Source organism: Emiliania huxleyi (genome assembly GCF_000372725.1).
Source record: "Emiliania huxleyi CCMP1516 unplaced genomic scaffold EMIHUscaffold_79, whole genome shotgun sequence".
NCBI lineage: Eukaryota > Haptophyta > Isochrysidales > Noelaerhabdaceae > Emiliania > Emiliania huxleyi.
Genome location: NW_005196094.1, coordinates 5001 through 20236, shown reverse-complemented (window position 1 = coordinate 20236; position 15236 = coordinate 5001). Strand labels below are relative to the sequence as shown.

Genomic DNA, 15236 nt, shown 5'->3' with positions numbered 1-15236 from the left:
CTTGGAGTGCAGTCGGAACCTCACACAACCCCGTATTTCTTTTTTGTACAACACTCAAACGTACGGATAGGGGGTCTGTGCACACTGGCTGGCCCCTCTCCAGATTGCAGATAGGTAGGTAGGTTGGTCTTGTTTGGCCCAAAAGGGCCCTGCAATAGGTAGGTCCCCCCCTATTTTCATCTTTTTTCGCTTCGCTGCGCGGCCTCGTGGGGATAGGCTTCCGATAGGTAGGTAGGTAGGGCGTTTTGGCGCGAGTCAGTGTGCACAGACCCCCTATCCGGGTAGGAGCCGGAACCCTGGCACAAACACAGCCCGGTAGGTATTGACCGCGCAAGATATAAAGGGTGGCTAAGGGCTCTGCCCGCAAGGCGCCCGCGAGAGATTTTTAGAAGCCAACAAGAAATGTGTCACACAGTCTTCTTCTTCGCCCGCGTCGCAGACGCGGTACCATTGACAAATCTGCAATATACCCCCACACGAACAAATAGCAAAATCCGAATACCGTGCACGAACTGCGTGATGTGGGCCGTGGACGGACGCAAGCCTTCAGCTGGTGCCAAAGACATTCGTAAAATTGAAGCCAAGAACGTCCGCCAAATCCGTGCTTTCGGAGCAACGAGGGGAAAGCCGCTGATCGAGCCCAGCGTGCCCGCGGCCGCCTCCCGCGCAGCACCGCCGCTGAGGACGACACGCTGCGGAATCGGATCGCCCATGGAGGAGGAGGGTGCAGTCGGCGAATCGGAGGAGGAGGAGGAGGGCGCAGTCGTCGACGTTGGCGTGTCTGACTCAGAGGAGGAGTTGGAGGTGCTCCAGCAACCTAACCTGATCCAGAAGCTCGCCGTACGCCGACGTTGTCAGGTTACGTGCGCCATGCGTGATCGAGCTTGAGGGAGGAGCTCAGCTAACGATTCGGCCGGCCACCCAGCGCCGCCGCCCACCGCCACCCACAAAGCGCCTGCTCTACTATCCCGTATCTGGCTGGGGCTGACGCTCGCCCCCCCCGCTCCACTTTCCCCTGACCATGCCCGTGATAGCACCATCACTGTCGCCGTCCTGGTTTTGAACGTGGCAGCTAGGCTCTGGGACTCGGTAGTCGTGACCGCCCCCTGAGTGTGAGGAGCAGGAGAGAGAGAGCTTTGTGGTGTTGGTGTACGCAATCTCGGGACAGGGTGGTTGTTCTCTCCATCTCCCCTTCTAGCCCTTAGCATGAGCTGCGCCCTGTGTCCGACCCCTTTTCCGCAGCAACACCTTAAACTTTTCAGGCCCTCCAAATTCGGGTCGGAGCGTAGCGGAGTGGGCCCCGAGTTTGAAAATGGGCGACGGACGCTCGCGTCCTAGCCTCCAACAACGCCTCCCCGGCGCAGAGGGGCCCCCGGAGGGATGCACAACCGCTCCACGCCACGCCGCTTGCGGCGGTCCTCTTCCCAGCTCCGCTGAGGGCCCTAGCGTTATTCTTCGCAAAGAATTCTTTTTTGCACTGGCGCGCACTGGGTTCCGGCTCCTACCCGGATCTCATGAACGAAGCGGCCACTGAAGCCCTCAGCCTCTGCACGCTGCCGCCCGAAAGCCTACGTGAGGCGTCACGGCTGGCAGCCGCTGCTTTCGAGACCAGTCCGCCCTATGTCGCGCTCTGCGGCGACTGCGACCGCGCCTGGCGGCTGCAGTTCTTGCAATGGTTCTTTGAGCGCAACTTTCGCATTCGAGCCGCTGGTCCAGTCAACCGGGCGGTGTTTCGCGACGGACGACTTGTCGCCTTTTTCATGTTCGTCACCCCCAACGTTCCAGACGTCGGCCTGCTCGACATGCTTCGGACCGGGCTGCTTCAGGCGCCATTCCTCTTCGGCCCCGGCGTGGTGAAACGGCTCCTCTCGCTCAAGGCCGAGTACGAGCGAGTCGAGCAAGAAATCATCGCCGCACACGGCAACGCGCCGGTTTGTCGCCTGGAGCGGATGGTGGTCCACCCAGACGCACAGGGTATGGGTATCGGGAGCTATGCTCTCGGGCTTGCGCTGAAGGAGGCAGACGCCGCAGGCCTTCCGGTGCTGCTGAGCACGCAGGAGGAGCGGAACGTGAGGTTCTACAGTCGGCTGGGGTTCGAAGTCGTGCGGACAGATAGCCATGACGCGTACACGAGCTGGGCGATGCTCCGACAGCCGGTGCGATAGAAGCTAGTAGGAACTAGGATGCACAGCGCAAGCCGCAAGCGCAAAGCCAAAGAGGATGGGGCGGAGAGGCCGCACAGAAGGTCAGAAGCTCGTGAGTACAGGAACGCACAAGAGTTATTGTGCGCCAGGGCGACTACCAACTTTGCCGTGTACGTGTTTCTTTTAGTCTGTACACACTCATCTGTCATCACTCTAGAATGCGCACCCGCACCTCTCTTGTCGACTCTCTTGCGCGCAGCTATAACCGCACACCCTGTCACCCTTACCACTGTCATCCTGCCTCGAGCATCCTGCACTGTCAGTACACATCAACCTTGCGCAGCAACCCTCGCATTATCGGCACCATTGGGCCTGCGCGCAGCCTCAGCTCGGCCCCCTGGCTCTGCGTCCGGCGGCGTGTCCGCGCGACACTCCGACGGTTCGTCCAGAGTTGCCACGGGCAGCATGTAGCTATCAAAGGTCCAGTACCTCCCGCTCACTCCGCGCCACCCCTCTTCGCCCGGTGGCTCGCACGGCACAAGTTGGAAGCGGCACCGCAGGCCGAGGACGCCGAGACACGCGCTCGTGCGCATGGCAAACGAGGTGTGCAGGCGGGCGGAGTGGGCGCAAAAGCCGTTGAAGAAGGAGAAGCGGCCGCCGGGCCGGAGCAGCGCGGGCAGCACCGCGCAGAAAGCGTCGAACTCGGCGACGCCCTCGCCAAACGTGTCGTAGAAGATGGCGTCGTACAAGCCGAGCCGAGGCAGCGCCTCCTGCCAGCGGCCAAAGACGAGAGCGCAGCGCGGCCGCGACGCCCAGCCGCGGGCGTGCATGTTGGCCCACACGTCGGGGTGCGCCTCGACGATGGTGTGCGAACGAGGCCCGAGGGCCTGCGCTGCCTCGTCGAACAGCCCCATCCCGAAGCCTATGTTGAGGACATCCGAGCCGGAGAGCGACGGAGCGCCGCAGCAGAGCGCAGCGGCGTGGGCGCGCATGATGGGCTCCTCCCAACGCATCATCACGGCCTTGCCGGTCGCGTCGGTGATGCGGTCGTGAGAGAAGTTTAGGCTCGACGCGAGGTAGCCGCCGTCGAGCGCCCGGCTAAGCGACACGGCAGGCCTCTCCCTTCCGCGGGGCGGGTCGAGGTCGCCGTCCGCGTCGTGGCGGCAGGCGGTGGACAGCATATACGCCGCCAGAGACGGGCAGGCGAGCGCGGCAGTCGCGAGTGCTGGGTTCCGGCTCCTACCCGGATAGGGGGTCTGTCCGCACTGACTCGCGCCTAAACGCCCTACCTACCACCATCCCGGGCCGCGCAGCGAAGCGAAAAAAGATGAAAATCCTGTACCGACCGATTGCAGGGCCCTTTTGGGCCAAACAAGACCTACCTATCTGGGAGGGGCCAGCCAGTGCCGACAGACCCCCTATCCGGGTAGGAGCCGGAACACAGGCAGGCGCAAGTGATAAAAACCATGCAGGTCTGGTACACCTCGACGGCCTGAGACCCGAATCCTGGGGCTGCGAGCCTCGGTCGGTTTGCACACACGATCATTTCCGCGTCCGATGGCCGCCCTCCGCGCCCACTCGCTGGACGCCTGCACCCTTGACCGCGAGCTGACGGCGCTGCTGTCAGCCTACGCGGAGCGGGCGGCGTCGCACTTTGGAGCGGCCGCCTGCGAGCTTGTGCGGCCGGAGCTGCGTGCGCTGCTCGCCACGGCGATGTGGGCACTGTCTGCAGGCAGCGAGGGCCAATCGCCCGGACAGGCCCACCAGGGACTGCGCGTGGCGGCGCGACACGCCTCGGCGTACGGTCCGGCCATCCACCTCCCGCCCACCGCGAGCGGCAGGCCTGCCTCAGACACGCCGCTCCCGCGCTCTCGGCGGCTGGGCCTCCTTCTCGTGGGCGTGCTGCTGCCGTACCTGTGGGCGCGGCTTGGCCGCATGCTCACGCACGGCGGTGACGTTGGGGAGTCGCAGCAGGCGGCAGAGCTGCGGCTGTGGCGGTGGCGGCTGATGCAGCGGCTCGAGGCGGCGTGCTCGGTCGCCGCGCTGGCCGCAGCCGTCAGGCACCTTTGGCGCGGGAACGGGTCGCCTTCGCTCCCGCTCGCCCTTCTTGGCCTGCGGCTAGTGTACGCCTCGCCGCACGAGCCGCGCGGGCCGGACTTCTCCTTTATGAACCAGGAGCTCGCCTGGCGCACCATGGCAGACCTCGCCGCCGCGCTCCAGGCTCTCCGCAGGTCGCTGGCGGCGCCGTCGGCGCAGCCAGCGCCACAGCCGCTGCGTGTGACGCCAGAACACCCTCCCGCCGACGGCCCGGCGGGCTCCTCGGGCGACGCGGCGCCGACGCGGGCGGCTCTCGCGGCCTGCGGGTTTTGCGGTGCCGCGCCCATGCACGCGCCGCGGACCGCGGCGTGTGGCTGTGCCTTTTGCCACTACTGCCTGGCCGCGGCTTGCTTGCACCAGGCGAGGCCGGCTTGTCCGCGTTGCGGCGAGTCGCCGCTGGGGTTCGCGAGGGAGGGAAAAGGATAGGACACATACGGTGACGATTTACACGCGATTAGTTTTTTCCGCCATTTTCGGGAGAGTCTGATTTCGCTTGAATTTCTCTCTGCTCCTTCTTCTGGAGTGTGGAGAAGGAGTGCGAGATTCATGTGACACCATGTCGCATCATGTGTGGCAGCGGCGGCACAAGTAGCGGCGGCACAGCCGCGACGCCGACGGCCCGATTTTTTTGCGATTATCGGGATCGCGAGATCCGTGTCGCAATTAATTACACACAGGATGGCTCACCCAGTCGTTGGCGTCTACACACCAATCGACTCGGGATACACAAAATGCCTCTGCGGATCTGCGGGCGGACCCTCACGGCAGCTCACAGCTCACACACATGCGCTCATTACAGCGGCGTGACAATTTTGGTTCAGACGTTTCACGCGCCGGCGCACAGATATATGGCCGCCATTCCGGACGGCAACGAGGATGGGGAGAGCACGCAGGAGAGGACAGGGGCAGACCTTATGCCCCGCCGAACCATCGATGTGCCGTCCGAGTTTGTGGCTGAGGATCAGCGGCAGCAGCGCTCAGTGGATGAGCTCCGCGCCCGCCTCGGGCTCTCCTTGCCCGATGCAGTGACTGAGCAAGAGGCCTCCCTCGATCGTCCGAGCCAAAGCACCCCGCAGGAGAAATCAGCGCATTCGGACGGCAGTCCTTCGCCAGCGAGCTCCGCCGGGCTTTGCCAGCAGGCACCCGCGCCATCGACGCGGCCCGCAAGCCGCAAGCCATCGCTCCCCAGACGGCCTCCGGCTCTGAGCGCGGACGAGGCAGCCGCGGTAGAGGCGGCGGAGGTGGCAGCTGCCGCTGCTGCCCAGGCCAGAGCGGAGGAGGGCCGACGAATGGCGGCCGAGCGGCTTCGGGCGAGCAAGCACAAGGCGGAGCTTGCGGCCAAGGCGGAGCTAGCAGCCGAGGCGGAACGATCCGATGGCTCCGCAGCCGCGGTGGTCGATGCGCGCCGGCTGGCAGCAGAGCGCTGCCGTGGGGACAAGGACCGAGAGCAAGTGGAGGCGCTGGCGGCCAAGGCGGACGAGCAGACGAGCGCACAAATCCAAAGGGCGGCGAGCACACTGGCGCACACGCTGCTCGAGCAGCACGACCAAGAGGCAAAGGCAGCGATCGAGGCTGAGGCGTCGGAGGAGCTCGAGGCGCAGCGGCTCTACGCCGATGCCGACGCAAATGCACGCGGGTACGCCCAGCGGCAGGCTCAGCAGTTCGCCGACGAGGCCCAATCGCTCGACGACGATTTCAACGCGCTCGAGCGCTTGGAAGCCAGTGGTTGCAACGACGCCCGCGAGGGCACTTGCGAAACGGCGGGATCGAGACACGCTGCGCCTGTTGATGCACCGTCGGCCGCTGCCGCATCATCCCTGGGACCCATTCTGGAGCGCTTGCGCCAGCTGGATGCCGCTCTTGCCGGCTGGTCTGGAGATGAGCTCGCCGCGCAGCGACAGCAACCTCCCCGTGAGCGTCAAAAGCCACGCACCGCCAAGCGAGAACCATCGCGACCGAGCAAGCAGCAGCGGGCTGGTGTGGAGCCCAACCCTTGGAGGGACTGGGCCGAACGAACCGGCCTTGGAAGCGTGCTCAGGTCCATATTCTCGGGGACGGGCACCGGCGGTGCCGTGCAGAGCTCTGTGCTGCTCCTGGAGCGCGCCCTCTCACTCCCGTATGAGCCCTGGGATCGCCTCACGCAGCGGCTCAAGCCGTGGCGGGCGCAGCCTGGCACAAGCGCGGAAGTCAATCTCGTTGCGCTCCGGACATACAGGCAGTCGCAGCTGGAACTGGTCGCGAACCGCATCCGACCGCACAACGTTGACAAGGCCAGCACGCTCCCCCCGGTGCCGGCGGCGAGGGCGGCGGCGCAGCGTGCGCGGGCAGCAGTCGTGATAGACTCCCGCCGCAGAGCAAAGGCCACCCGGCGCAGCCAGCCAAAGAGCAGATCGGCAAAGGCCGGCGTCGCGGTACAGCCCGGCCGGGATCCCCTCCCTCGCTTGGCTGGCTCAAATCTGTCTGCCGGGGCTTGCGCTCTCGCTCGCGGCGACTTGGTGTGGTGGGATGCTTCGCGCCTCACTGGCTGCGCATGGGACGTGGAGAGACGCGCTTCGTGCCTGCGGCCGTCAGAGAGCCGCCGCAAGGCTACCGCAGAGGCTGCCGCACCCCGTAATGCACCCCCGCGCAAGAACGCGGGCGAAAAGGCGCGCGCGACCAGCGCGAACGAGGCGACGCGAGCACGGGTGAGGGCCACGGCCAGCCTCTGGTCAGCCTCCTCCCTCCACTCGCAGTCCAGTGCCGCTAGTTGTTAGGAGTCTGGAGTACGCCTACTGTCTACTGCTGACGTTTTTCCCATTCGACATGTGAAAAAGGACGACACATACATGCATTACATCGACAATGGCCATGCACGCGTCGGCCGTCGCCGCCACACTCATCCCACACCGGTGTCCACGTGCTCGCACGCGTCGCAGTGCGCCAGCGTGCAAGATCCTCGTGGGCGGCGCTGGCGACGCGAATGGTGCGGCGGATCCCGCATCAGAGAGTAAAGGTTCGAGCAGAGGCCTCCGCCTCCTTTGCTCCTAGGAAGGGTCCACATCCGGCGCGCTCGCCGCCGCCGCTAGTTGCGCGGCGATTTGGCCACGGCTCGTCGGCCGGTGCGGCGGTGAGTTCGATGGGCCGCCTCGCTTGGCAGGGGCGTTCCGCTGCAGCTGCGCCCACTGTAGGTGCCGCGCAGTCCGCTTGGCGAGCAGGAGGCCGGGCTGCGACTCCCTGCGGCTGCGCATCGGGGGCGAGTTGATCAAGCAGCCGTTCGCGTGCCGCTTGGCGCGCTTGGTCGGGCTCTCGGGCGGCGTCGGGGCGGGCGAAGAGTCGAGCGGGCGGCCTCCCTCCTCCTCGGGCACGTAGAAGCGGATGCTGCACAGCGAGTCGCTCTTCGCCCAGCTCACGTTGCGCTTGCGCACGAGGCGCCGCGCTGCCGGCTGCGGTGCGCCGCCGACATCCTCCTGCGCGCACCATGCCACGGCGACTGACGACGCCTCTACCGCCATCGCTGCGACAGCAGCCTCTTCCACCGCCGATGCGGCGATTGCTGCCGCATTGGCCGCCTCCGCCTCGGCCTCGGCCTCGGCCTCGGCCTCCGCCTCCGCCTCCGCCGCCGCCGCCGCCGCCGCCGCCTCCGCCTGCTCTGTCTCCGCCTCCGCCGCCGCCTGCTCCTCTGCCTCCACCGCCTGCTCCACCGCCTCCGACGGCCGCTCCTCCCCCGCGGCCGCCTGCGCCTCCAACGCCTCGTCCGCCTCTGCCGCCTCCGCGCCCGAGCCAAAGTCCTCGCCAGCCTCTGCAGCCGCGACATCGGGAGCAGCTCCGGCAACCGAGGGAAGGACGGCGCTGGCCATCGCCCGAGAGGACGCGGCTACGCCGAGCGCCGCCAGGCGGCCGCGCGAGGAGTGGCTGCGGGCGGGCGGGCGGAGCTGCGTCGCTGCCGGCCGCTTGCGCGAGTTGCTCCCGCGCGATGCGAGGGCGCGCACCACCGCCGGCGGAAGCGGAGGCAGGGACTCCAACCGCAGCGACCCGAAACGCAGCGACGAGGCCTTGGCAGGCCACGGCTCGGCGTCGAGCCACTGCGGCGACGCCTCCTCCTCCGCCGCTCCCTCCTCGATCAGAACCTCCTCGGTCGAACCCGCCGCGGGCTGGCCAGTGCAAGCAGCGCCATGGGCCGCCGTGCGGGTCGGGCCCTCGTCGAGGGCAGGTGCCGCCTCGAGGATCCTCGCCGCCGCGGCGGTCGTGGCGAGGTAGCCGCGCGAGAGCCTCGCGCGGGCGTGACTGACGGCGCCACGGCGCTTGGCGATGGGGAGGTTGCGGCGGCGGCCGCGGGACGCCAGTGCCGCCATCACCCTGGCCGGTGGCGGGCGCGGGGGCGGGGGCGGCGGCGGCGGCGGCGGCGGCGGCGGCGGCGGGGAGGACGACGCCGGCAGCGCGACGGGCTCGGCGACGATAGAGCTTCCGTCGTCGAGGCACGCACCGCTGTCCACCGGCGGCAGTGAGGCCGGCTCGGGAGAAGGCTGCGCCGGTCCTCCCTCGCCGCCTGCGGTCACGCGGCTCGACCGCCGGCGCAGGGGCGCCGGCCTGTCCGACGGCTGCGGGGATCGGCGCGAAGGCGGCCGCTTGGGCTGCTGCTGCGACGAGCGCTTCATCGCGGGCCTGCGCTTTGTGATGGCCGGGAGAGGCGCCGGTGGGTGCTGTCCCGCGATGAGCTCCTGACGCGTCGGACGCCGCGATCTGCGGCGGTGCTGCTCTTGCGACGGCGCGACAGTGCGCTGCTGGCGCGAAGGCGCGCCCGAGCTGCTGCCTGAGCCCCTGAGCTTCCTTCCGGAGCGCTTCAGCTGGTGGTCGGTGGGCGGCGAGAACTGCAACACCCGCGGCGCCGGCGGCGACAGAAGCACGTCCTCACGGCACTCGATCGCCGGCGTGGACTGCGCGAAAAAACGCCGGCCCTGCTGCGAGGTTACGCAGAGCGTATCCCAAGCAGCTCGGAGCATGTTAAACATTTCGGTCGGTTTTCGCGCGAACGAGCACTCCCGCTTTTTATGGATCGAGAAAGAATTCTCAACAGGCATGTCCACCCATACCGCGCTCGAGGTATCTTGTTGGCAAAGCAAGACACAGAGCTCACACAAAATCACAGTGGGTGGTAAGCGAACGAGTCACTTAACAGGGGTCGATTATACTCGAGTAGCGAGATGTCTGTGTGAACAGGGACATGTGCGGGACGTGTCAGGCCGGCTTGCTTATTGCTCTGTTTGTCGGACGTCCGCTCAACCGCGGCTTGGCTGATGTAGTCTTGCTTGTATCGTTCCTGTACGCCTTGGTACAGACCCTCGCTCCGTGTACAGCTCTGAGCTCAGTAGAATCCCTACAAAAGGTATTTCCTGGCGCTTCGCTTTGGGGTCGGCTCGCGCTGCGAAAACACAATGTTGCGCGTCCTTGCGCCGCTCCGCCCCTCCTTCTTCGCTCAGAAGCTCGGCGGCGGACGGCCCGGCGAGGTCTCGTTCTGCCCCGCGCTCCTCCACCTCGTCCTCCTCTCTGCTCTCCTCTCAATTCCGACGACGATTGCGTGCGTGGCGAGGCTCCTTCCGGCGCTCGCGTCCTTCTCTGTGGGCGCGGCGCTGCAGCAGGCGGAGGTACTCTTCCCGCGGGGGATAGAGCTCATCTTCAACGGCTCCAGCGCGCAGATCCGGCCAATCGCGCCGGCTGCCGACGGCGCACCCGCGCGCGACGTGGCAGAGGAGGAGGCAGGCGCGGACGACGACGAGTTCGTGTGCTGGGAGACGGACGGCGCGAGCTGGTGCGCCGCGTCCGCAGGCGAGGGTGAGCTCACGCCCATCCTCCTCCGCCTGCCGCCGCTGCTGTACGACCTCTTTTACTCTGACCTCCCGCCGCCGTTTGGCGCTCCGCCGGCGAGGGTGTGCGCGCCGCTGCTCGGCGAGGACGAGGACCGGCTGCTCGACCCGTACCCGTTCGTGAATGAGTTTGCCGCCGGCCAGGAGGCCGAGGCGCGGCGCGGCCTCCGCTCCCTCCTCTGGGGCGCCGGCTGGGAGCGCACCTCTGTCCTCGACGCGAGGCCGCACCAGGACGTGCGCCGATACCTGTACCGCCTCCGCTTCGCGGAGGACGCGCGGCGCGGCGCGGAGGGGCGGGGCCGCTCGGCGCTCGACGTGCGGCGCACGCCGGCCATTGCGCTCGTCGCCAGCGAGGCGCTCGAGTCGGCGGGGCTGGTCGCGCCCGCGGCGCGTGGCGACGGCGGCGAGGAGCGCGCAGCCGTGCGCAGGCGGATGCTGGGGCTGCGCGCGAGCGTGGCCATCTCGCCGGGCGAGGTGCACGTGCTGCAGGGCTTTACGCCGCACTTTGGGCAGTATTGGCAGTACGAGCACGCGCCGGTGCTCCCGCTCCGCACCACCAAGGTCGAGGTCGAGTCTGGGAGTCTCTTTGGCGCCGCCGCCGCGCACCGGCCAGTTGGGCTCGCCCTCTCGATGCTGTGCGAGGAGCAGGTCGGCAGCGGCGATCCGAAGGGCGGAGGCGGCGCAGAGGCGGCGGCCGTGGTTTGCTCTCGCGATACGGCCGCCGCGGCGACCGACGCGTTTCGCTCTTCCTACCCGCGGCTGGTTGCTCTGCTCGACGGCGCCCCCGGGCTCCTCGTGCCGCTCGCCGCGGCAACCGTCGGGCTCGTGGGGATCGGGCGGCAGCTGCTCTACACGCTGCCCACCTTTGCGGCCGTGCACGTGCCTGCCGTCTACCTGACCGTCAACTTGCTGCGGCACGTCGACACCGCGCCGACGCCCGTCCGGGTGGCGGCCACCCTCGCCGCGTACGGCGCCACGCCGCTGCTGCTGCTGGACGAGGCGGCGTCGCTGAGCGCGTCGCTCCTCGGCTCGCTCCGCCCGCTGCTGGCCGACGGCGCCTTGCTCTGCGGCGCTCTCGGCGGCGCGGGACACGTCCACGACACGTCCATGACATGCCCCACAGGCGGCTGGCTCTGCGACCCGCTCGACGAGTCGCGAGGCGAGGCGCTGCCTTCTCCTACCCCTGACCCTAACCCGCTCGACGAGTCGCGAGGCGAGGCTGTCACAGAGGCGCTGCCTTCCGAGGCGCTGCCTTCGGCGCCGCCACCCGAAGGCAGCGCTGCCGGCTCGGAGGCGGCTGGCTCTGCGCCCGCCGACCCCGGCGACGGCGAGGAGGCGGCGGAGGGGGCGGCGGACGGCGGGGCTGAGGGCGGCGCACAGGCGGGCGGAGGGGCGAGGGAGGTGGTGCTCACGAAGCCAGAGGCGCACGTCCCCTTTGGGCTCTCCCTCCGCTCCGATCCGCCGGCGAGGTTCGGCTCTTCCCCCGACGAGGCCGCTTCGGCCACGAGCCACGGCGCGCTGCAGGTGGAGTACGTCGAGCCCGGCTCGCTTGCGGCGGCGGCCGGACTGCGCGCAGGCAGCCTCTGCATGGCGTCTCGCGGTCTTCGCGGCCCCTCTCTCTCTCTCGAGTTGCGCGACGCACGGCTGTAGGCGAAGTCATCCTCGCCCTCAACGGCGCCCCGGCGGTCCGCGGCGCCGTCACGTCTGCGCAGGAGATGCGCGCCGCGCTGCAGGTGAGGATGATCGTCGCGCCGCCGCCGAAACGCGCGCCGCCGCCGCCGCCGCCGCCGCCGCCGCCTCCGCCCGAGCTGCCGTGGCGCTGCCAGGGCTCTCTCCTCGACGGGGCTCTCGGCTGGGCCGAGGCTGCTGTGCAGTGGCTCAGTTCGGCGTTTTGGCTTCGGCTGCTCGGGCTGTGCGGCTGGTGCTGCTACTTGCGATGGCACCTGAGGGCGCGGGAGCGCGAGGCCGAGTACCGCGAGCGCGGCGGCCGGCGCGGCCCGTCGGGGGCCCAGATCGGCACGGCGGCGGGTGCGGACGGCGGTGGCGACGGCGACGAGCCAGTGTGTCGCATCTGTTTCGCGGGCGCCGAGATGGGCAAGCTCGTATCCCCGTGCCTCTGCAGCGGCTCGATGCGGTTTGTCCACCTCGAGTGCATCGACACTTGGAGGCGCACGTCGGCGAACCCGCGCTCCTACTACCAGTGCGACAATTGCCTCTACCGCTACTCGTTCCGACGCGCGCTGTACGCGCAGGCGAGGCCCGGAGAGATGCGGGTGGTGCGGTTCATCTCTGTCGCGTTGGCTCCCTCACCCATTCTCGCTCGGGCGGCGCAGGTCCTCCGTTCGGCCCTCGTCCTCCACCTTCTCACCGCCGCGGCTCTCCTCCTTCTCCTCGCGGCCGGCTCGCTCGCCGCGCAGACCATCGACCGGCGCTACTTTGGCGCGTCGCTCGCGCAGCTCGACTTTCTGCAGCTGCCCGTGCTGGGCGAGCTGAGCGGCGAGCTGAGCGGCGCTGAGTGGACGGACGAGCGCGCGCTGCTGCCCTGGATCGGCGTCGACCCGCCCTACTTGCTCGCCTCGCTCTCGCTCATCGGCCTCAGCGGATTCCTCACCCTCGGCATGATGGGACCCGTGCTGTGGCACCGTGGCCAGCACGATTCGGTCCTCGTGCTCGTCATCGTCGTCGGCATCGTGCGCACCTTTTGGCTCATCTATCTCGGCGTCACGCGCGTCTCCGGGTCGCTGCTACAGGAGGCGGAGCGCCTCGTGGTCGACGTCGGGGTCCCGGCACCAGTCTGTCGGCCAGCCCGGGCGGCGGCGGCGGCGGCGGCGCCGGCCGCGGCCGCGGCCGCGGCGCCGGCCGCGGCGCCAGCCGCGGCGATGGCGCCAGCCGCGGCGACGGTGCCGGCCGCGGTGGTAGCCAGACCGGCGGAGGGAACGGCGCCGGCATCCGGGCTGGCCGGCCCAGTGGACGCATCGGCGGCGGCTGTAGCGGGAGGGGAGAAGGCGGTGGCTGCTGCAGCGACGAGTGAAGCCACTGTCGACGCCAGGGCTGCTTCGGCCGCTTCTGGTGCGGCTGACGAAGATGGGACTGGAGATGACGGGGAGAGGTCGCCGGTGGCTAGTGGCGGTGGGCTCCGGCAGCGGGTGCGAGCCAGCGGCAGCCGGTGCGGCGAGGCAAGCGGGGTGGCTGGAAGCAGTGCCATTGGGAGTGGTGCTGGTGGGGCTAAGGGGTGAGTTTTGGAGCTAAGCTAGGGTTGTGCAGCATTGGACGTGCGTTCGGTCACGAAATCCGCGCCAAGTCAAAAAATGGAGCTCGGCTAGGGTTGCGCAGCTATGAACAGGAGCGAGTTCGCGCTGCGCTAGGCTCAGACGGCGAATTCGCGCTGCGCTAGGCTTAGTATTAGTATTACGGCGAGTTTCGGCTTTCGCGCTCCGCGGCCTCTGCAACGCTAGTAAGTAGTATAGGCCGGTCGGAGAAAAAACTCTGACATTTTACGAACTCCTTGGCGACGCGCGCGCCGCGTCGCCAAGGCTCAGCGACCTCGGTCGTACAATCGGCCGGCTGCGCGGGTTTTCGGCGAGTTTCCCGCGCACCGGCCACGACGGACCAACCAGACCAAAAATCGCGACGCTCGCGCGCAAAAATCAGCACGGAATCAACGCTCACGACGCTCTCGATGATCTCGATGATTCGAGGATTTGAGGATGGTGAGGGGTGAGGGTGAGGTGTGCCCCCCCTCCCCCCCCCGCCCGGCCTCGAACCCGCAGCCAACCGGCCCGAAGGCGAACCTCTGACCGCTACGCCAGCCACCAATGCACAAACCTCGACGCCACAAATTTCTGAACCCCATACACCCATGCACTCAGCTCACAATCAGCACCCTACACAGTATGATTCCCGCGCGTCTCACCTCCACCGTCGCCGCCGCCCTCGCCTCCGCCCTCGCCGCCTAGGGTTAGGGTTAGGGTTAGGGTTAGGGTTAGGGTTAGGGTTAGGGTTAGGGTTAGGGTTAGGGTTAGGGTTAGGGTTAGGGTTAGGGTTAGGGTTAGGGTTAGGGTTAGGGTTAGGGTTAGGGTAAGGGTTAGGGTTAGGGTTAGGGTTAGGGTTAGGGTTAGGGTTAGGGTTAGGGTTAGGGTTAGGGTTAGGGTTAGGGTTAGGGTTAGGGTTAGGGTTAGGGTTAGGGTTAGGGTTAGGGTTAGGGTTAGGGTTAGGGTTAGGGTTAGGGTTAGGGTTAGGGTTAGGGTTAGGGTTAGGGTTAGGGTTAGGGTTAGGGTTAGGGTTAGGGTTAGGGTTAGGGTTAGGGTTAGGGTTAGGGTTAGGGTTAGGGTTAGGGTTAGGGTTAGGGTTAGGGTTAGGGTTAGGGTTAGGGTTAGGGTTAGGGTTAGGGTTAGGGTTAGGGTTAGGGTTAGGGTTAGGGTTAGGGTTAGGGTTAGGGTTAGGGTTAGGGTTAGGGTTAGGGTTAGGGTTAGGGTTAGGGTTAGGGTTAGGGTTAGGGTTAGGGTTAGGGTTAGGGTTAGGGTTAGGGTTAGGGTTAGGGTTAGGGTTAGGGTTAGGGTTAGGGTTAGGGTTAGGGTTAGGGTTAGGGTTAGGGTTAGGGTTAGGGTTAGGGTTAGGGTTAGGGTTAGGGTTAGGGTTAGGGTTAGGGTTAGGGTTAGGGTTAGGGTTAGGGTTAGGGTTAGGGTTAGGGTTAGGGTTAGGGTTAGGGTTAGGGTTAGGGTTAGGGTTAGGGTTAGGGTTAGGGTTAGGGTTAGGGTTAGGGTTAGGGTTAGGGTTAGGGTTAGGGTTAGGGTTAGGGTTAGGGTTAGGGTTAGGGTTAGGGTTAGGGTTAGGGTTAGGGTTAGGGTTAGGGTTAGGGTTAGGGTTAGGGTTAGGGTTAGGGTTAGGGTTAGGGTTAGGGTTAGGGTTAGGGTTAGGGTTAGGGTTAGGGTTAGGGTTAGGGTTAGGGTTAGGGTTAGGGTTAGGGTTAGGGTTAGGGTTAGGGTTAGGGTTAGGGTTAGGGTTAGGGTTAGGGTTAGGGTTAGGGTTAGGGTTAGGGTTAGGGTTAGGGTTAGGGTTAGGGTTAGGGTTAGGGTTAGGGTTAGGGTTAGGGTTAGGGTTAGGGTTAGGGTTAGGGTTAGGGTTAGGGTTAGGGTTAGGGTTAGGGTTAGGGTTA

The 15236-nt window shown here is 66.7% G+C and overlaps 4 protein-coding genes across 4 annotated transcripts; 2 read left to right on the top strand and 2 right to left on the bottom strand.

Moving 5' to 3' along the window:
- Window positions 1-1514: 1514 nt before the first annotated feature.
- Window positions 1515-2165, top strand: EMIHUDRAFT_218343 (hypothetical protein; the record flags this gene model as incomplete). Its single annotated transcript, XM_005759803.1, has 1 exon — window positions 1515-2165. The coding sequence occupies one exon, from the start codon at window positions 1515-1517 to the stop codon at window positions 2163-2165; it is 651 nt and encodes a 216-aa protein (XP_005759860.1).
- A 164-nt stretch (window positions 2166-2329) lies between these two features.
- Window positions 2330-3108, bottom strand: EMIHUDRAFT_359211 (hypothetical protein). Its single transcript, XM_005759802.1, is given in 2 exon segments — window positions 2330-2441; window positions 2456-3108. 1 exon segment carries the CDS (start codon window positions 3056-3058, stop codon window positions 2474-2476), a length of 585 nt encoding a protein of 194 aa, XP_005759859.1. The 5' UTR covers window positions 3059-3108; the 3' UTR covers window positions 2330-2441; window positions 2456-2473.
- Window positions 3109-7264: 4156 nt separating this feature from the next.
- EMIHUDRAFT_218340 (hypothetical protein) lies at window positions 7265-9298 on the bottom strand (the record flags this gene model as incomplete). Its single annotated transcript, XM_005759801.1, has 3 exons — window positions 7265-7663; window positions 8054-8489; window positions 8646-9298. 3 exons carry the CDS (start codon window positions 9296-9298, stop codon window positions 7265-7267), a joined length of 1488 nt encoding a protein of 495 aa, XP_005759858.1.
- Window positions 9299-12414: 3116 nt separating this feature from the next.
- Window positions 12415-13328, top strand: EMIHUDRAFT_359210 (hypothetical protein). Its single transcript, XM_005759800.1, has one exon. It carries the CDS (start codon window positions 12700-12702, stop codon window positions 13315-13317), a length of 618 nt encoding a protein of 205 aa, XP_005759857.1. The 5' UTR covers window positions 12415-12699; the 3' UTR covers window positions 13318-13328.
- Window positions 13329-15236: the final 1908 nt, after the last annotated feature.